The sequence below is a fragment of the Aulonocara sp. 'chitande type north' Nkhata Bay genome, linkage group LG7 (genome assembly GCF_057382095.1).
Source record: "Aulonocara sp. 'chitande type north' Nkhata Bay isolate Kocher_YH1m ecotype deep benthic linkage group LG7, A_spYH_male_GT1.1, whole genome shotgun sequence".
In the NCBI taxonomy this organism is placed as follows: Eukaryota; Metazoa; Chordata; class Actinopteri; order Cichliformes; family Cichlidae; genus Aulonocara; species Aulonocara sp. 'chitande type north' Nkhata Bay.
Genome location: NC_141350.1, coordinates 56,022,838 through 56,046,672, shown reverse-complemented (window position 1 = coordinate 56,046,672; position 23,835 = coordinate 56,022,838). Strand labels below are relative to the sequence as shown.

The 23,835-nt window shown below is 38.1% G+C and overlaps 3 protein-coding genes across 8 annotated transcripts; 1 reads left to right on the top strand and 2 right to left on the bottom strand.

Moving 5' to 3' along the window:
* Positions 1-4,981: 4,981 nt before the first annotated feature.
* On the bottom strand, positions 4,982-9,867 carry mat2al (methionine adenosyltransferase II, alpha-like). Its single transcript, XM_086301466.1, has 10 exons — positions 9,849-9,867; positions 9,570-9,665; positions 8,019-8,096; positions 7,494-7,616; positions 7,282-7,394; positions 6,371-6,514; positions 6,043-6,261; positions 5,767-5,949; positions 5,513-5,646; positions 4,982-5,433 (listed from the first exon to the last, which is right to left on the bottom strand). The coding sequence occupies exons 1-10, from the start codon at positions 9,853-9,855 to the stop codon at positions 5,331-5,333; spliced, it is 1,200 nt and encodes a 399-aa protein (XP_086157592.1). The 5' UTR covers positions 9,856-9,867; the 3' UTR covers positions 4,982-5,330.
* Positions 9,868-11,724: 1,857 nt separating this feature from the next.
* LOC147326323 (vesicle-associated membrane protein 8) lies at positions 11,725-14,706 on the top strand. Of its 2 annotated transcripts, none has more exons than XM_086301472.1 (4): positions 11,725-11,860; positions 12,209-12,290; positions 12,672-12,842; positions 13,690-14,706. In XM_086301472.1, exons 2-4 carry the CDS (start codon positions 12,288-12,290, stop codon positions 13,825-13,827), a joined length of 312 nt encoding a protein of 103 aa, XP_086157598.1. In that variant the 5' UTR covers positions 11,725-11,860; positions 12,209-12,287; the 3' UTR covers positions 13,828-14,706. The 2 variants fall into 2 exon arrangements, with proteins under 2 accessions (XP_086157598.1, XP_086157597.1); XM_086301471.1 differs by having other exon boundaries at positions 11,743-11,860; positions 12,251-12,290.
* hnrnpd (heterogeneous nuclear ribonucleoprotein D) lies at positions 14,083-23,707 on the bottom strand. Of its 5 annotated transcripts, XR_015130443.1 has the most exons (9): positions 23,171-23,707; positions 18,811-18,979; positions 18,289-18,450; positions 18,049-18,180; positions 16,525-16,621; positions 16,009-16,164; positions 15,831-15,924; positions 15,382-15,483; positions 14,083-14,580 (listed from the first exon to the last, which is right to left on the bottom strand). XR_015130443.1 is itself a non-coding variant. In XM_086301468.1 (8 exons), the coding sequence occupies exons 1-7, from the start codon at positions 23,335-23,337 to the stop codon at positions 15,857-15,859; spliced, it is 951 nt and encodes a 316-aa protein (XP_086157594.1). In that variant the 5' UTR covers positions 23,338-23,707; the 3' UTR covers positions 14,083-15,483; positions 15,831-15,856. The 5 variants fall into 5 exon arrangements, 3 of the variants coding, with proteins under 3 accessions (XP_086157594.1, XP_086157596.1, XP_086157593.1); XR_015130442.1 differs by having other exon boundaries at positions 15,382-15,924; XM_086301468.1 differs by having other exon boundaries at positions 14,083-15,483.
* Between the last annotated feature and the right edge of the window lie 128 nt (positions 23,708-23,835).

Genomic DNA, 23,835 nt, shown 5'->3' with positions numbered 1-23,835 from the left:
TTCTGTCTTTCTTTATATTTAGAAACCTCGGATTCTTTTTTCTCCCTGGGAAACAACAGCAGCCATAACTTTAGCTAGCAGACATGATGTGTGACAAACTGCACACATTGTGTTTGTGTAGTGTGTTTGCCGAAATTTGCTGATCAATTAGACATTTTGCATTTGAAATTACCTTTCAACTTTAAAAATGTTACTCCCTGTATGCTTGCACTTCTTCTGTAGTGCTATTTAAGTGCTTCTCTGACTATTAGACATAAACTACTGCAAGTATAAAAATACAATTATTTGCTAAGATGTTTACCTTAATAAAGTGGTATTAACAATTATCTCTTAATCAATGTTATGTTTACAGGGTTTTTCTGTTGTATTTTGTTTGTTTGGGGGGGGGGGGGGGGGGGTGATATTTGGCTGGCTTTGCAATAAATTTGCCACAATGTTAACTTTTAAACTTATATTTTCATTTTGTGAGCTACTGTGGTGGTATTTGGATACTGGAACTCATGGCTTCCTGGCTTCTATAGAATCCTACTAGAGCCCTGTGTGGTCAATTAAGCAAATTCACACTCGTAGAAAAGCCTCTGGCGTCTTGTCACAATGTGCAAAGACCAAGTAAAGTCAAGTATAACCAGACAGAGGGGTCTTTAAAAAAAATATACAAAATCTGTGTGTCTGCTTAATGTGTGTGAGAGAGAGATGGATGGAGAAGTCTTCCCATCCTTTTGAAAATCCTATAAGAGACCAGCTGAGAAAGAAATCCAGCTCAGCTTAAACCGGTCCACATATGCCAACACACACACGCACACACACACACACACACACACACACACACACACACACACACACACACACACGCACACACACACACACACACACACACACGCACACACGCACCATACATATGGATGGCCTCTATGAAAATATCCTACAGTCAATCAGGATCTGCAAATTTCATGAGCTGTAGCGGTCCTTCTCCTGAATATCTTAGCAGGTTGTCAAAACAATCAAAGAGCTCTGAGCTCTGAATCAGAAAATCAGCTATTCCAGACTGAAACCGTCTCGTCTCTTCTATCACCAAGCCAATCTGTTCTTATCTCACACCCTCACAGCTGCTGTCCTCATACTGTAACCTTGCTGTGTGCCCAGTCCGAAAAATCTCATTACACTTGAAATTTGAGGGGAAAATGTAGCACCATAGGATTACCTCTTATCATCTGCTACTTGGAGGGAAATCGAAAAAGAAGGGAAGAGAGAGAGAGAGAGTCTACAGCCATGCTAAGTTTTCTGCAAAACTCAAAACATACCTCTGTGCTGAATGCAAATGTTAGTATTAGTGGGGCTGGAATTAAAAATTACTACTATTATGAATTCAGTAACGCAAAACCGAATGCTGAAAAGCATTTAACTTTTGTTATAACCACTAAGCGAGACTCAGCTTATTCAAGGGGAAACTGCAAAGCTGAAAGATTAAACCAAGGCAGAAGTACTGTGAAAAGCTGCAGTTCCTCTGGGTGCCACTTGAGGCTGCTTCAAAAGTCAGTCAAACCCAGTAGAGCGTCATATTAAAATGCAGTCTATAGTTCAAAAACGGAAGCTCAAAATCCTGTGCGGGATGCTATAACGGCTATGTCTGTTTTTAGATAAAACACGGTGAGGAGGTCCAGCTCCTGGTCATTATTGACCAATTTAAAGAACACAAAGTGACTATCTGGAGAAACCACAGCCAGGCCTCAAACCACTGCCTATGCAACAGAGACACAAATTTTGTTATTTAAAAAAAATAATAATAATAATAGCAGGTCATCTTGTAGATGCTGAGCAATCATTGAGCATGAGCTTAAAGGAAATGGTAACTATGACAACATATATGTCCTTCATTGGAGGAAAATATCCAGAACATTTTATAAAAATAAATAAATAATGAATTCTAATTCTGAGAAGATATCGAGAAACACTGAATGATTTTCTTAAGCTCTTCTGGGCCTGTTCCCAGAAAGACTTAATTTTCTGAATAATTATTTTCAAGGAAAAACAATCTGCAGATAGTAGCAGTGTTGAGTGACCTGGACCTGAAGGCAAGGAGAACTTAGCCTTCGGGGTTTTAAAAAATATTTTATATTTCAGTTTAGTTAGGGTTAAAAAATGACAACAGCTCAGGTTAAAAAAACAACAACAACTTTTTAACATAATTAATCACGTCTTACAGAACCTGTCTGATAGAAAGAATTTAAGGCAAACTTCTCCCATGTGCTGCCTGGAGTGGTGTAGCTCCTCTGTGACCAAATACTCATCTCCTCTTTCACCCCGAAAGAACCCATTAATATTCCAAATTAATGCAAATAACCTTAAATGATGAATAATTGCCCCCATATCAAAATTCAATTACTGTTAAACACTGACGAACTGCTGATTGAAAACTATGAATAATTTCTTTGACAGAGTAAGTCTCACACAAATGTGTCTCTCTTGTTAAGAAGGACGGAGTGGTAAAATGTGATAACGAAGGTGAGATTTCATAATAAAAGCACAGTGTAGGTCTTTCTTTTTAAAATACATTATCTTCAGCTGCTGCAAAAATGAAATGCGTTTGTTCCATTTCATTTGTTCATGCGTTTGAGAAATGCCTGGAAAATATGTGAAGTGTGTGGAAGCTGATTTATACAGAAAGCAGTCTGAAATTACAACTTAAAGGATGTTCATAGAATCAGTGGCATTAATAAGTGTTGACATGATCTTGATTAGAAATGTAAGCTCTTTGTATACTCACTATATAAGGTATACTTGTTCAGCTCCTTGTTAATGCAAATATTAATGACTCAATCATATGAAAGCAACACATTCAGGTATGCAACCATGGTCAAGTTCTAATCAAACAGCAGAATGAGGAAGAATGGTGATTTAAGTGACTCTGAACACAGCATGGCTGATCCACTGGCACAATCTGCAGCAAATGAGTGATGTTATCATGTCAACATGGACCAACATCAGATGGCCACCTCTAAAAATAAAAAGCGTATTAGAGTAAAAGAGCATTAGCAAGATGTGCCAAATAAAGTGTCAGTAATATTCAAGTGCTGTGGATACAAATTAGATGTTATTGCTATGAAATTAAATGAAAAATGCTATAAGGTGTTATAGGTGCATAAAGGCTAAAGTCGGTCGTTTTAACACCTCTGAAATATATCAAAGGGAAATCACAAGAATTCTTTTGCACATGTGAGTGTAACCTTTACCAATATAGTACTTCCACTATTAAGGTTTAGACTAAAAACCATTTACAGTATAATACAAAATACAATAAATGTTTTTTATATACTGAATAGGATTTTTGTTAGTGATTTAACAGAAATAAAATGATTTAAGCATATACCACTGAACTAAACTCAATAGTAAAAAATCTTGTGACAAAATAATACCACAAATGCTAAATACAGTCATATTACCAATACCTGTTAGTTTAATGTTTCAACACAGCTAAAAACTGAGTGCAAAAGATTAATTATAAATTTTTAGTATAAAAAGAAAAGTTAAACACTGTATTTAGAGTGTGTTATGCAAAATTCTCATGTTGCAATGAGGTAGAATCAGCTGTTTACACAATGCATAAAATCTGGCTTATTGCAACTGTTAGTGTTTTTATGTCCTTCTGTCTAACAAAAAACTACTAAATAAATAAATCCAATATATGTAAATCTAGATTTCAGCAAATTAATTTAGCTCCATGATTATAAATATTGTATAATTTTGTATTGACGATATAAAGATAAAGATGTCCTTTTCAGATAAATTGTTTTACAAGAGGACATATTTCTGTGATTTTTAAGCTAACATTTACAGAATATTAAGATTGTGATTTATGTTCCTTTAAATATGATAGTCTAATTGTTTTAAAAGGTTTAATATAACGAGTTACCCAGTATCCTCCTGTTCTCTCCATTAGCATGGATGACACATTAGATAAACAAGGCTGTACTTGAGGACAGAGTGGCTGCTTCATGCCTCTGCACACCTCGCTGGACTGATTTCCTTTCACATACTTTTTGGCACAGTGATCATAAAAAACACAAGTTTCAGCTTTTACACTTCCCAACCATTAAATTCATCCAGTTTGCTGCAAACTGGCTGTTCTTTAGCTGCATGGTAAAATGTAGGGCGTTTTGCATGAACTTAAAAGTCAGTATCACTAAATGAATGTATTTCTCTTTTCCCCACATTTCCAACTCACTCCCCCTCTGGACTGAAATCTGACAACATGGTGGTATTATTCATCTCTCTGTGCGCTGCACTTTCATGGAAACACCCGATGTAAGTGTTCACTCTGTGGGTGTATGTCATGTTTTTGCATCAACAAGAAGAATGTCCTCTGGGGGACATTACTCACCAAGCAGAGTGGCTACAAGGCCAAAGGGTCAATCCACCACACACATGATGCAACAGCGCCATCTCCAGGCATGGCATCTGCAGAACATCACTATCAGTCCATTCGTGGAATTTAGCAACGGGTATAATAAACGTCTCCTTGCCAGTGTACTGTTTGTTCTCACCATGCATCTCAAAACGATTGTTTGACTGTTCATAACCAGGACAGCTCGGCAGTTGGTACTGTGGACTAAGTAAGAAGTTTCTGGTTTGACTCCAGGAGCCAGCTGGGGCCTTCCTGTGTAGAGTTTGCATGTTCACCCTCTTCCCTGCATGCTTTCTCGAGCTTCCTCTTACAGTCCAAAGACGTGCACATAGGTGTTAATGGGACTGTGAATGGCTGTCTCCCTATGTCGGGGATAAGTTCACCTGGAGTTGGGTAAGTGGAAAAAGTAGATGGATGTTCATGTCCACTTGGTAGAGCCAAAGCAATATTTTTTTAGAGTGAATATGTAGACTGGTTAGTATCTGTATATATTTGTGGGTGGTTACATGATACAGATCATACTTTATTGGTCACTCCATCTTTGAAGTATTTCAAATTAGTGTATTAGTGTTACATGATATTATAATAAAAGTCTGTTTTTATTGCAGCCTTTTAATCAATAAATGTATAGTACAGATATAGATTCTGAATTTTGACAGTGTGTATAAAAGTGACACTTATCTTCAGATGTTTTACAGTAACCATCATACAACAATACATCAATGTGTTGCTTTTTTTCTAATTAAAAAAATAGTAATTAATCTTTGTTATAAAAGGTGGTGGCCACGGCTTTTGCAGTTTGAAGCCAGAAATGAGGAGACACTTAAACAGAGAGAAGACATTTAAACAGGTGAATTTAGACATTATTGATTATGTGACACTAAGCGGACTTTACTAGGACACAACTAGAAAACACTCAACACTAAACTCAAAACACCAGAGTCTTCGGCTTTTCCCAAGGGAACTCCTTCCTGCCAAAATGACCGTAGCAGGCAGTGGCCTGGTAAATTGGCTTCTTCAGTCCCAGCTCTCTGTAAAAGCGAAGTGCTACACTGTTAATAAAAGAATCTCTTATCTTTATCAGATGCAACTAGGACAAACTGCACATACTTCACAATCACTCCAGGCCTCAGATCAAAGTTCTTCTGTACGATCTGCAGCAGCTCGTCTTCGTCTCTGTTAGATGTGCCGTAGTGAAACACTGAGATGGAGAGTGGATGGCTCACACCAATAGCATAGGAGATCTTAAGAGCATGGCAGAGTGGACACCAATTATCACACGTTAGACACAAAAACAGTGATGCGAATAAAGAGTGAAATACTTTCTTTACACGTTGATCCCCTTAATGCCATTCGATTGTCACCTGAACGAGAGCTCGCCTGCACAGTCCAGCCTTGACAAGTGACTTGGCTACCCAACGTGCTGCATAAGCTCCAGACCGATCTACTTTGGAATAGTCCTTTCCAGAGAAAGCCCCTCCTCCGTGCCCACCCCATCCTCCGTAGGTATCCACTATGATTTTACGTCCTGTGAGTCCCGCATCTCCCTGTTGATGTATAAAAAATGTCAAAGGCATATCATTCATGCCCTCACATCGGATGAAAATCACAATTTACTACAGGCTTTAGTCATTCCTAACCTGTGGACCCCCAAAAAGGAATTTCCCACTCGGCAGCAGATGGTAGATGGTGTTATCATCCAGGTACTTGGCAGGAATGACAGCCTTCACCACCTTCTCCATTAGGTTGCATCTGATCTCCTCCAGGGTGATGTCAGGACTGTGCTGTACTGAGATCACCACAGTGTGGACACGCAGGGGCTCCATGGCTCCCATGTTGTCTCGATACTCCACGGTGACCTACAGAAGAGAAACCAAAAAGCAGAGAGGGTATAGTTTCATCCATAATATTAAAGGAAAAACACAAAAAAGATGAAGTGTGCAAGATTTTCCTTGTGAAAAAGCTTACCTGTGATTTGGAGTCTGGCTGTATCCAAGGACACTCTCCATTCCGCGACAGCTCCTTCATCCTGTAGTTTAGTTTATGAGCCAGAAGCAGGGTCAACGGCATGCACTCCTCAGTCTCATCCGTGGCATAGCCAAACATCAAGCCCTTAAGGGTGAAAGGCCAGTTACATAACAGTTTGTATTTAAATCTTTAATTGCAAATATTTACAAATTATGTCTCTGAAAAATATGAAGTGTTTTGCAAATAAGTTGTTGCTTGGTTTGCCACTTGAATATCTCAACAAATAAGCTTACACAGTCATTCCAAGTAAATGAAACCCTGTAGTGAAGGTAATGCCTTGACCCCCTTTTCCCATATTTTTTATTTAGTGCTAAAAATCAAGTTTTTCAAACAGTCCTTCGGTGAATACACCATTTAAAAATTCTAAAGGGAGGCGAGGGAGTAGCGCCAATCATCAGTTTATTCACGATTTCTGAAAAACTGGAAATTCCTTGTGGTTACATGATATACACACACACACACACACACACACACACACACACATTAATCTTTTATGAATATTATAGCAAAAAAATGTAAATAATAATTTACTTGGGAAGAAATAGTTCTACTTCATTAAAGAGATCAGAGACAGTAAGAGTTACACAAAAATATGTATGAAAGTTGTGACGTCGTTTCTTATGGGTAGTTTTCAGTATTTGAATGTCAAAAGAGTTACAATCAGAATTATGACTTTTTTCAATATTTTCATCTTTAAATTACAAAATTGTTGATTTATGAATTTCCTATGCCTTTGCTGCTGAACCAAAAACATAAAAAAAGGATTAATGTGTTTATTATTGGCCTCCTAATCCTAGCCCCAACTCCAAAATACTTATTCAAACATGGTGGCTGAAAATCAAATACTGAACCTGGTCCCCTGCACCGATATCCTCCTGATCCCTGCCTTCGAACACACAGTCTGAGATCTCCGCACACTGCGGCTCCAGAGCCACTAGTACATTGCAGGTCTTGTAGTCAAAGCCTGCACATCACAGTTGAAAAAATATCAGCAACACTCTTTGACTCTGACTTTCTGTAAAACCACGTAATCAAAAGAATACCAATTTCATCCATAGTTTACCTTTTGAGGAGTCATCATAGCCAATCTTCTTAACGGTGTTTCGCACGACTGTCTGGAGGTCTACCGTGGCTTTGGATGTTACTTCTCCAACTAGTAAAATCATGCCAGTCTTTGCCACACATTCTGTAAAAAATTGAAACGAATACTGTGAGCGAGTCTCAGGAAGAGAGGAAGAAGATGGTTTGTTATCTGAAACTGCATTTATTTCGTCATCCAAGAGGAACCCAGAAGAAAAATGCTGACCTGAACTTTGATCTAAAAGGCAAACACTGTTTAATTATTAGTTACCAAATTAGCCTACCTTTGCAGCTACATTCAAAACTAATTGAACTTTATTCACTCTAAAGATCTGTTAGTACTATTAGTTCTGACACACCACGATCCATGCTCCATTCTCCACCAACAACTCTCATCGTTCACATAACAATAGCAGATGATTTGGAATTTCTGTGTTGAATTCCTGAGGGAAATCTTACTAAGTAGTGAAAACGTTATCACGCCAATCTAATAAAACTGGAAACTTACCACAGGCCACTTTAGAGTCAGGGTCTTGACTTAGGTACGCATCGAGCACAGCATCACTAATCTGATCACACATTTTATCTGTGAACACAAAATCAGTATGTAAAAAATTCTAATTGGGCAACAATAAAGTAAAGTGAAATAAAATAAATACATTCTGCAGATTTGTATTCAATTTGAATCCTGATATGTTGTAGAAGGATAATAATATATAAAATATGATAACAATGTTTATTTTTACTTTTTTTTTTTTTTTTTTTTTTTTATTTCGCCTGTCCCATTTGGTTCTTTAGCCATCAGAATTGTTGTCTGAAGACCAACAAGGATACCCAATGGATTTACTTTGCCAAATGGATCATCGTGGCATTGCCGTATTGGTCCATTTGGTCGATCTTTGTTTTTATTATTTATTATATTTTATTTTCAGATGTTACAGACGGGACAGACATGAGTGAGAGATAGGAAAGGGAGAAAGAAAGAGGAAGGAAAGGAAAAACAGAAGGGGAGAGGGACAGTGAGAAAGGGGGGGAGAAAAAAAATAAAAATCTCCTGGATCACCTGTTGAGAGAAGAATAGAAAACAAGCAAAAAAAGACAAAAAAACCCCAAAACAAAGCAACATACTAAACACAACACCATCACATTAATCTAGCTAAGTGTAAACAGCAGTAAATACTAAATATTCAATGTTGTTGTGCAGCACGCAGGACAGATGTGCTTCGAAGTAGCAGCCAAGAAAGGTGTAATTTGGGTCTACGAGCAGTGAACACCCGTGTGCATACAATGTTTATTTTTACTAAGCGATGTATTAAAGAAGTGTGGGTCAAAATTCCTCCACAATGATGAAAAATTAAGTCATAGATTATTTCAAGTCACTACTAATAAAGGCGATTCTACAAGCTACTTAGTTTGCATCATAATTGTATACTTAATCATACCAAGAAAACCACTTAACATATTTTCTAAAATGCTGAACTTTTCCAATAAATATTTTTCTCCTCCCACCTTTTGAGATTATCATGCTTTCTTTTCAAAGATGTTTAAAGTATGTTTAGTATTGAAGCTTCAATCTTGTTTAAATATTAAAACTACTTTAAATAAATTTTTATGTCACATTTTTGGCAATTTGCATATTTAATTTCAATTTTGGTTTAAATTATATTTCACGCTCTAGTGTTAGTTATAAAAAACATCTTAATTATTTAAGGTTCTCATTTTATTTATATTTAAAAAAAAATGAATTTAGGATATAACATTTAATTATTCTGCCGCAAAAATAAATTTTTGAATATTTTAACATTCATATTCTCATTTAACGGAAATAACTGAAGTGTTAATTGACCATCATTATTTGCCCCCAATATCAGTTTTGAGTAAAATGATCTTCCATACACTTGTGTAGTTTGCTAACATCACGGCTGTGGTGAGTTACAAGGACAGACAATGTATGTGTGCATGTCCAGACATGTCCAAGTGTCTCTGATACATCCATGTGTGGATGTCTAGCTGGACACTGTTCGTTACACTGTGAGACATGAGTACAGCACTAGCCTACCGGAGTGTCCTTCTCCAACAGACTCCGACGTGAACAGGAAAGTCTTCCCGCTGCGGGTTCCGCTACCTTGGTTCATCTTCTGCTCGTCGACAGTCGCTGCAGAAAAGTTGAATTCAGCGGGTCAAAATGAAGCAAAGGGCAATCGTACCGATGTAGGTTTGCTTTATAAAGTGAAAGCTGCCTGTGATGTTCGCCGGCGCCGATTATATAAAGCAATGATTAACTCTGAAGGTTGAAGATAACTGTGATTTAGAAACTCCAGAAAGCAACTGATGAAACCTTTCATCAGTAGTCGTGCAGGAAAACACGATACATCAGCACACCGTAGAAGTAATTTCCGTTTCAGGATCTGCAAACAGCTGTAATGGCTGAAGAAGGAATGTTTGCAAGCTCGGGCAGCCTCAAGATGGCACTGTTGGGATGCATTTTCTTTTTTATATTGAACTTGTCACTCCCACTCCATGTATCTCACAGCTTTGGGCTAACAAATGAAGACTTTTCTAGAAAACACATTCCCAGCTTCTAAAATTATATGGAATATATTTAGACTGAGCCACTTAACAGGGCAGGGGCGGATCTACAGGTGCCCACCAGCTGAACCCACCCCCCACTTACAGTTTTATGTCCTTAAAAGTTACTTTAAAAAACTAACTGTTTTAACTTACCTACCTAAAAAATCGGGTTTGTCTTCTTAGAAGAGATTATATTAGAATAAATCGTTTTAAAGTGTTTTTGTGGATATTTTGTTGACTCCACTTGCATAAAGGGGATTTTTACTACTTCACTGAAGAGACATGTGCGACACTGCCTAGACCTCTTTGCCCCCAATGTAAAGTTTTCTAGAGCCACGTTTTCTAGATTAATTGTTCATCATGTAATAATAAAACTACAGACAAAACACTGGTTCTATAAAAGCATGCGCTCCAAAGAGAAATACACAGAGGCAATTTACTCAAATCTCTTACTGTGTGTAACTCAACTAATTATGAATACTTGCTTGCATTGTGATTGTAGCTGGATAAGCCTATTAAGACCATGGATACAACTTTTTTTAATGCTTCATATTAAAGAAAAGAAACATAATGTTTAGTGATGCAAAGACTTGTAATATTAGTTTCTTCTGTGATTTAGCTGTTCAGTATTCACTCTTTTAGCTTCTCCATCTGTCCACCAGATGCCATCAGACTTTGCTCCTCACCCAGTCACCTGATTCACTTATCTGCACTAACCCATGATCTGTAGCCACACCCATTCACACACCTGCTTCCCTTTACCCCTCAGTTTGCAGTCCTACCCATTACTTCATCTGGCAAGTAACCAACCTGTATCTGTCCTCTCCCTTTCAGCCTAAGGCTACCTTTTTTGTACCAGTGACTTCAAGCAAGCCAGCATTGATGCACACTTAAAGATTTGTCTTTATTATTTCCACTTCAGTAATCCACAGCTACTGTTAGTATTTGGCAAGCATTCTCCCTCTCAATGATCAGTTCCCACAACTCACACCCAGATCCTCTTTATTAGAGAAGTACATCCTGAGCTCAGTAAATAGAATTAATGGTTGAATGGCTTCAGTATTTATGTGTTACTAATGCTTTATTTTTCTTTGACTGCTACACAGCAGAAAAATGACACACAAATGAACACACATGCACACAAACACTACTGTGTTGCACTGTGGGGGAAGAAAGCTGAAACAGCAAAAAAGAAAAAAAACTGTAAATGAAGCACAATTTGGTGTGAAAACAAGACATACAAAACCTACACACATAACATATCCAGGCCCCGCAGGCTAACCCACTGTGTTAATCTAACGGTTATATTGTTAAAATAATATTCAACTTGTATCCCATATTGCAGCTTTATTTCTGAATCACCGAAGACAATTTAAAAAGGCAAAGGCCATGCAAAAATGACCAGAAATAGATATGATACATTGATGAGACAGCTTACAGACACTGGTAAATAGTGCGTCTTGTGACCTGTTTTATATAACATATTTTCAAAAGTTTTCTAGTAATTACATAAAAAGGGGCTAACCTGCACTAAACCGACGCTTGAATATGTTAGAATGAAGCATAATTTCACAACAGAACTTTCAAACTGTCATGTGTGGGCTGCTACACTGGTGAAATAACAAACTGCACAACACAGGATGAGGAAATGAAGTGGAGCAGCCGAGTGAATACACCCCTTTATTGCCTTGCAAATATCCCTCTGCCGCAAACACAGAGTACTTTGCCCAGACATATCAGCTCAACACTGGCCTGCATTTACCACTCTGACAGCTGATGGTATGTAAACCACACAGAACTAAAACCAGTAGACACTTATTTACCAGCTTAACTTCAATCTTCTTTGTCTGTAATAACTAAACAGGGTGGCTGTTTTTGCTCTTATGTAGTGATCATATAGCGGCCTAGTTCCTCAAAAGCAGGAAATGAAAGTACTGCATGTTCATGTTCGACTAAATTTAGTTCTCTCTGGTGATGGCGACTTGTTCTGGTAAAACAGTGAGACTTTGATTGCGGCAACTGTTAGTTAATAAGTAACTGTGAAGAGGTGCAACCTTCAGGAAACGTTTGTCCAGCTTTTGCTGTATGACCCGAAACACAGATCTCTATGTTTGTTTATTAAATTAGTTGGACTGAACTCGTCTGAAGATTTCCTTTTTTTGTTCGAAGCTGGATTTTGCTGTTTTGACCAGGAAACAGTGTTGCTATGGTAAGTCGATGTTATTTTTAGACTATAACTTCATTTTTGCCTAATATACTGCTCTTCTATTGATGACTGAGGGTGACTTGATGTCAATCTTGACATTATTGAACAATCCCGTATCAAAATTTTGAAAGTAAAATTTACTTTGTGACAATGGTGCTCATCTGGTAGTGACACAGGCCTTGGTAAACTTACTGACACTTGACAGCACTTTTTCCTGTTAGCACAGTTGCAGGAAGTAAGGTTTGATTCTTAGAAATAACTTATACAGGGACTGTAGCACCGCCATTTGCCCGGCAGACCTGTAGTGGCATACACATGGTAGTAAATGTTTGGATAAGGGACCAACAGCACTAAAAGTGAATCAATTTCCACCATTTTTCACAGGCTGACCAACATTCTCAGCCAACTCCCGCTGTTCCAGCCTCTAAGCTTGACCAAGTGCAAGGTCAGGTAAATGAGGTTAAAGTTATTCTGACAGACAACATCAACAAAGTGCTGGAGAGAGGCGACAGATTAGATGATCTGATTGGCAAGACGGATGACCTGCAGGCGTCTGTAAGTATCCGATCGTGGGCCTTTTAGGAAGAAGCTTGAATCCATTTTATCTTTTATCATATATGAAGATATTATGTTTAGCTGTGCTACAAAGCATATTTATACTTTTTGTTCATAAAGTAAAGCTTTCAGATACTTTGAGTGATTTCATGATTTCTGGGGATAGTATGGTATGTTTGTAACTAGACGGGTTGAGATTTAAAAAGAAAATCCTGCTCCTGATACATATAGTCATAATAAAATGCCTTATTTGACACTAAAGCAGTTTCCTAACCTTTACAGTTTGTCTGATTAGGGAAACGTCCCTAGCAGTTTCCAGTTCCCCTATAAACCTTTGTTTTCTTTTGCTTTCATTTACAGACCAAATTTGTAAAATAACCCACACATTGCTACCTGTTTCAGCTATTCAACTACATTTCTTTTTTACCGCTCACCCACTTTTAAATGTTTTATTGTTACTTTTAGCTAGGATGTTTAAACAGTTATACACTACTGCGGTCACCCCTTTAGTTTAGTATCTATTTCATCTCAATTATTTATATATGTATGGTAACTTGTTCTCACTAGATACTTAATATTTCAGTATTTCATGCACATTTACATCTTTGCAATACATGTAACCATCCTTGGGAAACAAAAACTCAGTTTGTTCTTCTAGTATTTTAGGGTCCCTGTTTTAATTATCCATTCATCATTCTTCATCACTTTGTAATCACTCAATCAGAAACCTTCGTGTTCATCTCTAAAGCTTGCAAATGGTTGATGCTTTATAGGGCTTCTGGAGATTGCTTGTCTTTAAACGACGCATGTGCTTCCTCAAATATCAGGGTTTAATTTTTCTTTTCAGGCTGACTCATTCCAGAGAACATCCACAAGGGTGGCCAGAAAATACTGGTGGAAAAATGTTAAAATGATGATCCTAATCGGTGTGATTGTGCTGATCATCATCATCCTCATCATCCTTGCTGCCACAAAAGTTATATAAATTCCACGTTTACCTACTCAAGGCTGAAAGCTACAAACATGGCGCTTACCGGCATTTGAATTACTCTTGCAAGTGATCACTTCAGCTTAAGCAAAGACATGTAAATTTAAAGGGCTAATGATTGTTGATTATGTTATTTTGTGACAACATAATGTGAAAAAGAAATTGAGAGCAGCAGAGATTGAAGTGATATGAAGTTAGCTGAAATACTTTAACACTCCAACAGTCTTACGTGTGTGACATAAAACCACTCTATTAATGGAACAGAAATTCAAATGTGTTTATTTTTATTTGTCGCATTTCTTCATGTCCAATACACTGTATATATATTGTATGTTTATGACTGTCAAACTCTGTAATAACATATTTAATATATGATTGATGAATATGATAAAGATAATGAATTGTAATAACACATTTTGTATCTTTGCTACCACATTACTGAATATGTGAGTGATTTGTTCCAACCAATGTTACATTTCAGTCATGGAATATATGAAGCAGTTCACAAGTTAGCATTTGGACATAAGTACAAAAAACGAAGGGATGAGGAAAGCAAACTGATCAAACATTGCAGCAATCCAAATAAATGCATAACAATGAAATACTCAGTAGGTATAGGAGAAAATGTACTGTAGGTCTCGGTGTTCTTCAATTACTGTCTTACAACTAGCTAAGTAATCTTTGCTGGATGCCATCATCTCTCTGGCCAACGCTCCAACAGCGCACGGTAGACTTTCATCACTCTGAAACCTATGAAAAACAAACAACAATAAATCAGCTATAGACAAACAAAGAGGGTAAGATTGCAAAACAATAGGAATCCCCTGTGTTTATAATGTCCAATGTAATAAAAAAAACTATAAGAAAAAAACCAAACTGATTATTTTAACATATTACATAAAAAGTTAGAAAGTTAAGCTAGAGATCTTGAAGTGCATTAAATTGAAGAAGTCAAAGCCAAAATACTAAATGGAAGAAATGTTCAGATTGGTCAAAAATACACATTAAAGAAAGCATTACATGCAAATTTTCTGGAGATGTAGTGACACTTTGATTCTTCTCATTTTACCAAAGGTTATAAGAGGAAAATTTGTTACAGGAAAATTAACAAAAGGAGGAGCCTTTTCCATCGCTGTGAGTAACACAAAACAGAACAATACATGTACACAAATTAAAGCACTTTATCCCCCAGCACAGTAGAGTCCAAATACGAACCAGGTTTTAGCTCATGGACTACTGGCTACAAGAGCTAAATAAAGAAACAAGCATTTTAATTAAGATTAGGGATGCATATATTAACATTAGGAACTGGAAAGTCCAGAGAAAGCTGTATGTATCCTTTAAAAAACAAAGTTATTTTTTCAGATTTATAATTATTACTTGTGGGGGAGTAAGGGCCTGTAAAAAATGACAATTACATATGTATATTTTACGTTTTACATTACAAACAATTGCAAAGAAATTAAAAAATTGAAAGAAAGATGACAAAGCTGGACGTGTCCCATATTGTTTAGTTTAGAAATGCTGATACAGGATGTTGGAAGACCATACCAAATGGCAGCATTCGAGAGCGTATGCTTCTCATACCCGGTCCGCATTGAGCGGGCCCTGAGAGTATCTGGGAGTCAGCTCATGGCCTGCAAGGAAGCTCCGCTGGCAGGTACAAACAAGGTATGTCAGAGTTAGGAGACAACATACTTCCTTCTGTTTCCTTGCACATCCTTAACTTTGGCATCCATTTACTGTAGTAGCAGTACATTACCTGTTAACTTTACAGTTTAAAAAAAAAAGAGAAGATGCAAAAGAGGCAGCAGAAGCCGGCTGTTAAAATAATCGCCACAAGAGCGTAGCCTCTATGTTACCACTACTGTAAAGCACTTCAGGGTGCTGAGAAAAAGAAATTTATGGAGGAAATTATGCATAATGTTACCAAACATCAAAGTAAATATAAAACTACTTTAAGTTTAAAAGCAAAAAAGTATATATGTACTATTACATACCTATTTCAAGAGGAGGGTTTCCCCTATTAATACGGCTTGTAACTGTTCGTGTGACCACCACGTCGTGGCGACTTGCCATAACCACCAGATTGATCTGCACATGTGAACAAAGTGGAAATTTCACACGTTTGTATTGTTTCAAAAGTAGAAAAAAAACTGGCCGTAAAACTATACTCACTGTTGTAGTCACCATAGCCATAATAGTTGTTGTAACCAGAGTAATCATAGCCACCATATCCTCCATAGCCTTGATTACCGTAACCATAGTTGCCATAATTTCCATAGCCTTGATTCCAGTAGTTGCCATAACCCTGGTTCCAATTTTGATTTGGGCCTGAAACAAAAAACAGACACCAAGTTGACATAAACTGACCTGTGTTTCAAACTAAAAATGAAACTGTCAAACCTCATCTTCTATTATTAAATCAGACTGTTAGATTGAGAGCAGACTTAACTGCTAATTTTGTGATTTACATCCCAGAAATGTAAAACAGTTAAGAATTTTGTATGTGTGTGTTTTTAGTTTGTTTGTTTTTTAATTACTGTTTTACCATCACATTTACATAACAAGCCTAGCAGAGGAGAAAGCTTTGTTATCTTTAAGAACAGAAAACACTTTTTTGCACAGTTTGTACAAGTAAGCTTTATAAATATCTTTACCTGCAAGAAGTTATGCAAAACAGTCTACACTCACCACCTCTTCCCCGAGACCTAGATGAATATCCTCCTCTGCCACCCCAATACTGCTGCTGTTGGTACTGCTCCTTAGACATCGCCACTTTTATTTCACACTATAAGAAATTACCAGATTAAGTCAAATTAAGGTCCCATAATTCACCACAAATTCACACAAGTCTTCCATGTTCGTACACATTTTATATGTATATATATACATAAATCTCTCTCTCTCCATATCTATCTATCTATCTATATATATATATATATATATATATATATATATATATATATATATATATATATATATATATATATATATATATATATATATATATATATCTATATCTATATATATATATATATATATATATATATATATATATATATATATACATACACATATACATACCTCTTGCAGGTATGTATACACACACACACATTTCAATTTCAGTGTCTGTAGCTTTAAATTAAATTAGGATTGGTTGTGCATCCGCCCCTTTAATGAAGGGTCTGTGAGTGACAGTTAGAAGCAGCCAATAGGAGCAGCCCAGCTCATTTACACTATACTGCTGTCAAACAGACCAGAATGAGACACACTGTAGCTTCCAACTTTCTCCCTGCACACCACTCTTACTTTAAAATACAGCCAAATTGTCTGCACGATCTTTGTTTTTTCACATATATAAATGCAAAGTTTGTCCAACAAAGTGCTGCAGTTACAAAAATCTAAATTTCATTGGTGGGGAGCAGCCTCTTGGTAAACAGCTCTCCGTTAGTAATGGACCACATTAAAGTCAATGTTTCAAAGTAGTTCTCTTGTCTTACAACAGAATCCAAAAAATATACCCATGAGTGCACAGTTATTGTAAATTTGAATGAGTACAGAGATTAGAAAAGAAGCAAACAGATGTAAATGCTAACAGAAAGCCAGATGAGTTTAAGTGCACTGAAGCATATAAAGTAACACCCACACAGTACTTTTTAAAAGGTTACTAATCTGTCTGTAATAATTCCACAAAGTCACTATCCTCAGCATTTCTTTTTCCCCAGAGCTTTGACACGCTTTGACTGTGTATACAGTCAAAGCTAACAATTATGTTAGCCACATTATCTACATTTGAAAAGAACAGGGCTGCTTTAGTTGCTGTCACGTCGCTGCTGTGTGGCTCTGGTGTTTAACACCTTAGTTTGATTCATAATTATCATGTTAAAACACCAAAGTCACATAAACGAACCTTTTGATGCAGCAGTAAAGCAACAGGTTGATCAGCTATAAAATTTATAAGTGGAGTCTGGCTGCTTTGATAAGACAATGAGAGTGGCCTCAGTTCAGGTAAACTAACGGGGTTTTTTAAAATTAATGTATTAATGTTTCATTTATTTATTTGTAATAGAGACAGAACGGTAGGGAGAGACTGAGTGAGAGAAGACATACAGCTTTTCAACATATGCATCGCAGACTTTTTTCTACATATAAAAAGGGGGGAAATTCTGAAAAATAAAAACACATAATATAGGACCTAAAAGAAAAGGACTGTACCTTGCTTAATCCAATATTGTGGTACTTTTTTTCCATAATCTTCTTTACTGGCTCCTCCTCCTTGAATGTGATGAAACAGAAGCCTCTCCTTTTGTTTGTTTTGTTCTCCATGGGAAGCTCAACGGACTCCACCTGTTCACATTAAGACATAATTTAATGGGCAAATAGGAGCCCTGCAGAGCCACACAGAACAAGTGGGGAAAAAGATCAAACAAAATCTAATTTTCACAAGTCACTCACCTCTCCGAAGGCACCAAAATACTCTCTGACTTTCTCTTCAGGAGTGTCAGGAGAGAGACCACCAACAAAGATCTTCTTTACTGGCTCCTTGCTCTTCATGGCCTTGGCTTTTTTGGGGTCAATCACCTTCCCATTAAGTTTATGTTCTTTCTGTGAGGCAACCTGTAAAGCAATATAGACCATTGACAAAAATGTACATACGTGAATATTTCATCTTTCATTTTGATTTAGCGGAACGGATGTTTGATTGTTTGGGCATCATTGAGCTCAAACTTTATAGGTTGTATTCATAAACCGCGCAGTAGTATAGTTACATTCATTCTAATTTAAATCCAAATTGCCAAAAAAGGCCAAATATTAAAATTTTCTGCTAATCATTAAATAAAACTGAAAAAAAAAAAAGCCACCCACACAGACATGAAACTGCACAATCACAGCAAGTTCATGTCTGTTAGAAAAGCAAATTTACTGGTAATTAAAAAAAAAAACCACACACATCCCCTTATGTGAACAGGATAATACCTTATCAACACTTTCAGGTTCTTTGAAGAGCACAAACCCAAAACCCCTTGACCGTCCAGTCATGGGGTCCAGCTTTAACGTGCAGTCTACCACTTCCCCAAACTTTGAAAAGTAATCTTTCAGGTCCTTCTTAGTCGTGTCCCAGCTGAGGCCTCCAACAAACATCTTCCTGTTGACAAATCACACAAAAATAAGCAGGTGGTGTCTATGTGTTGAGACTGCTTTATAAGATCTCTACAGTGGGGCAAAAAAGTATTTAGTCAGCCACCGATTGTGCAAGTTCCCCCACCTAAAATGATGACAGAGGTCAGTAATTTGCACCAGAGGTACACTTCAACTGTGAGAGACAGAATGTGAAAAAAAAAATCCATGAATCCACATGGTAGGATTTGTAAAGAATTTATTCGTAAATCAGGGTGGAAAATAAGTATTTGGTCAATAACAAAAATACAACTCAATACTTTGTAACATAACCTTTGTTGGCAATAACAGAGGTCAAACGTTTACTATAGGTCTTTACCAGGTTTGCACACACAGTAGCTGGTATTTTGGCCCATTCCTCCATGCAGATCTTCTCGAGAGCAGTGATGTTTTGGGGCTGTCGCCAAGCAACACAGACTTTCAACTCCCGCCACAGATTTTCTATGGGGTTGAGGTCTGGAGACTGGCTAGGCCACTCCAGGACTTTCAAATGCTTCTTACGGAGCCACTCCTTTGTTGCCCGGGCGGTGTGTTTTGGATCATTGTCATGTTGGAAGACCCAGCCTCATTTCATCTTCAAAGTTCTCACTGATGGAAGGAGGTTTTGGCTCAAAATCTCACGATACATGGCCCCATTCATTCTGTCCTTAACACGGATCAGTCGTCCTGTCCCCTTGGCAGAAAAACAGCCCCATAGCATGATGTTTCCACCCCCATGCTTCACAGTAGGTATGGTGTTCTTGGGATGCAACTCAGTATTCTTCTTCCTCCAAACACGACGAGTTGAGTTTATACCAAAAAGTTCTACTTTGGTTTCATCTGACCACATGACATTCTCCCAATCCTCTGCTGTATCATCCATGTGCTCTCTGGCAAACTTCAGACGGGCCTGGACATGCACTGGCTTCAGCAGCGGAACACGTCTGGCACTGCGGGATTTGATTCCCTGCCGTTGTAGTGTGTTACTGATGGTGACCTTTGTTACTTTGGTCCCAGCTCTCTGCAGGTCATTCACCAGGTCCCCCCGTGTGGTTCTGGGATCTTTGCTCACCGTTCTCATGATCATTTTGACCCCACGGGATGAGATCTTGCGTGGAGCCCCAGATCGAGGGAGATTATCAGTGGTCTTGTATGTCTTCCATTTTCTGATGATTGCTCCCACAGTTGATTTTTTCACACCAAGCTGCTTGCCTATTGTAGATTCACTCTTCCCAGTCTGGTGCAGGTCTACAATACTTTTCCTGGTGTCCTTCCAAAGCTCTTTGGTCTTGGCCATGGCGGAGTTTGGAGTCTGACTGTTTGAGGCTGTGGACAGGTGTCTTTTATACAGATGATGAGTTCAAACAGGTGCCATTCATACAGGTAACAAGTGGGGGACAGAAAAGTTTCTTACAGAAGACGTTACAGGTCTGTGAGAGCCAGAGATTTTCCTTGTTTGAGGTGACCAAATACTTATTTTCCACCCTAATTTACGAATAAATTCTTTACAAATCCTACCATGTGAATTCATGGATTTTTTTTCACATTCTGTCTCTCACAGTTGAAGTGTACCTCTGGTGCAAATTACTGACCTCTGTCATCATTTTAAGTGGGGGAACTTGCACAATCGGTGGCTGACTAAGTACTTTTTTGCCCCACTGTATGCAAGCTTCTTTAAACAGCTGGGCTGCTCAAAGGTCCCCTCATTTGCTACAAGTAATCTATGTAACTTGCTTAGTAAGTAATTTATCATCAATTTACATCCAGACAATACAATATCAAACACAGCAGATTCTCCATTCATTAGGTGACTAATGAGGACCTGATTTAATCTTTTATGTGCAATCAAAATGTGAACACATACAAGGGTTTTTCTTAGCTCAAAATGGGCCTTCACATATAAACATGTTTTGTCCATATTAAAATAGGGCAAAGAATCTGTTCCCTTTCTTAACAGAAGCCTGTTAACATCTTTCTGTTGTTTATGACCATTTGATAAAGAGAAATGTATTTATTCTTGAGTAAATTCAACTATAATCATGAAACGTGGGGTAATTGTTTTGTTATTTTAAAGTGATGGTGATTTTTAAATGGTGTAAGTCCAAAACCCCTTTCTATATCAGAATCAATCACTTTATTGCAAGGAAAACCATGCATATAAATCCACCAGTGAAGTACTGTAGACCTGCAACCAACCAGTGCAGTGTTATTATCAAGAAAGATGGTTTTGTTTACAACTGCAGTGATAAAATGTTAAGATATTCCCTAAATTGAACCTGTTCTAATTCTTTTTAATTAAGGGATTCAGTGACCAGGTTGATATAAAAGGACTGTGACTCACAGCTGATGGCGATATATATATTTTGTAAGTCTTGTGACTTTATTTTGGGTTTTATTTCCCACCTTTCCTAAAAAGGGAAACAAAAATCCTGCACTGTAATGTATGCTCTTCATACAATTTTGGAACCATTAGCTCCACTTTTGATTGATATTGCCAACACTTAAACATTTGCTAATTATTAGCCAATATCAATGATTGGTAATCTAATGCAATCTTCTTCTTTTTAGTGCTCCCATTGGACGTCGCTAAAACAGATAATTTGCCTATACTTCACCCTATTCTTTGCATCATTTTCTGTCACACCACAGGACAATAACAAACCAATACTCTGTATATGCATCCATACTTTGTGAAGGTTCTCAGTCATCCAGGTCATCGTAGTCAAAGGAGCTTGCAAAGAAAAGCGTCTGGACTTCTTTAAGTTACTTGAAGACGTTTCACCTCTCATCCGAGAAGCTTCTTCAGTTCTAAGGTCAAATGGTGGAGAGTCCCAGATATAAACCTAGTGGGAGTAACCCCCCACAGAGGGACAAAAGGACCCCCTGATGATCCTCTAATCGCCTGAGCCAAGGTGTGAAACTGGGTGTGGGTCCCAATCAGCCAGAGTTTCGGGTGAGTTCATTGTGAAACCTGGCCCCACCTTATGCGAGGTCTGGGCATTTCTCGCTGCACTGTACAGCGGTTGTTGTTGCGTCTGTCTGAACATTGTCATCCCCTATGTAGCCGGTGTATCAGAAAAACTCAGGAGAGTTTTCTCCAAGCATGACATCCCGGTGCATTTCAGACCCAGCAACACGCTCAGACAGAAACTGGTTCACCCGAAAGACAAAACGCCAAAACACAAACTTAACAATGTGGTGTATGCTGTACAGTGCAGCGAGGAATGCCCAGACCTCTACATTGGAGAGACCAAACAGCCACTTCACAAGCGCATGGCACAACACAGAAGAGCCACCTCCACAGGACAAGACTCAGCAGTCCATCTGCATCTTAAGGATAAAGGACACTCTTTCGAGGATGCCAATGTTCACATTTTGGACAGAGAGGACAGATGGTTTGAAAGAGGAGTGAAAGAAGCCATCTATGTCCACTGTGAGCGACCATCTTTGAACAGAGGCGGGGGTTTACGACACCAACTCTCTGCCATCTATAATCCAGTTTTGAGATCCCTTCCCAGACGCCTTAACGCCCACTCACATCCTGGGCCATCTGATCTCAGGAATTCGCATAAGGTGGGGCCAGGTTTCACAATGAACTCACCCGAAACTCTGGCTGATTGGGACCCACACCCAGTTTCACACCTTGGCTCAGGCGATTAGAGGATCATCAGGGGGTCCTTTTGTCCCTCTGTGGGGGGTTACTCCCACTAGATTTATATCTGGGACTCTCCACCATTTGACCTTAGAACTGAAGAAGCTTCACGGATGAGAGGTGAAACGTCTTCAAGCAACTTAAAGAAGTCAAGACGCTTTTCTTTGCAAGCTCCTTTGATTTTCTGAACAACAGGCAAAGCTGTTTTTCTAAACAGAAAACTGAAAATAATAACAAACATTCAAAAGTAAATGATATTTGAAAATATCACTTACTTTAGTCTAACATTTCCTTTTAAAACCCAAACTTTTAAAATAGCAAACCGGTAACACTCAAACACCTCGGAAATCGTTCTAGTGTAATGTTTAGTTTATGAATGCTTGTTAAAATAATCACCCCTCCTAATGAATAAAGTAGTACCCAACAATAACAATGCCAGGTCCTGCAAAAATCCGGTCCTGCAGCTACAGCATCTTTTCGATTATCAACAGTGAACCTGAGTCTATCCACCCTTCACCATCACCATACCCTTCATCCTCCTCGTTTTTACTGGCGTCGATCCTTGATCCTTCGGCCTCGCCCCCCATAAGGCCACAGTCCCCCGCTGCTGACATCGGGTCGTCACTGTTCGCCTCTCCATCCTCCTCCATTCTCATCATGTTCGGGTCGTCGCTTAATTCATAATCATCCGACATGTTTCGGGTTTTTCTGGAACAAGACTTAAACTAAAGCTTCACCCCTAAAGGGCTCTGAACTCAAAGCTACGTCAGATATCTCTGCTGGAGCTAAGCTAACTGTCTGGCTTCTGTCAGCTAACTGATGACAGGCTAGTCGCTGGCTAATATTTTGATATCATATGCTGTTAAATAAAATGTCCGTCGCTAGTTAGAACAAGCTAACTGGTTGGGTTACGTGAATCCAATGTGGGGTTAGTATGAATTTGGAGAAAACAACGCTCGGTATGAAAAAAAATTAGGTTGAAGTTACGATAATATTGAGAGGTGACTTATGAGCGTCGCTTTGTTTTCGTCGCCGTCATCTTCTTCTTCGTCGGTTAAAAACGGCTGTCAAACCGACGTGAAAGCTAGACCGCGCCCCCTTCTTTATGTAACAAATAGTACATTTTGGGCTTAATTCCCTCTTTTTTGTAGAGCCGTTTGCAAAAATACAGATGAAAAAAAGGAAATAATTGA

What these genes read in the sequence shown, in the direction of transcription:
- mat2al (XM_086301466.1), bottom strand. An exon ending in CTATGATGACTCCTCAAAAG is followed by an intron (nt 7,395 to 7,493) that starts GTAAACTATGGA and finishes TGTGATGTGCAG; the next exon opens with GCTTTGACTACAAGACCTGC. An exon ending in AGCCAGACTCCAAATCACAG is followed by an intron (nt 6,262 to 6,370) that starts GTAAGCTTTTTC and finishes TCTCTTCTGTAG; the next exon opens with GTCACCGTGGAGTATCGAGA.
- LOC147326323 (XM_086301472.1), top strand. An exon ending in CGGATGACCTGCAGGCGTCT is followed by an intron (nt 12,843 to 13,689) that starts GTAAGTATCCGA and finishes TTTTCTTTTCAG; the next exon opens with GCTGACTCATTCCAGAGAAC.
- hnrnpd (XM_086301467.1), bottom strand. Translation starts at nt 23,337, where the DNA reads ATGTCGGATGATTATGAATTAAGCGACGACCCGAACATGATGAGAATG. An exon ending in TAGGTCTCGGGGAAGAGGTG is followed by an intron (nt 16,165 to 16,524) that starts GTGAGTGTAGAC and finishes TTTTTGTTTCAG; the next exon opens with GCCCAAATCAAAATTGGAAC. An exon ending in TGGCTATGGTGACTACAACA is followed by an intron (nt 15,925 to 16,008) that starts GTGAGTATAGTT and finishes TCACATGTGCAG; the next exon opens with ATCAATCTGGTGGTTATGGC.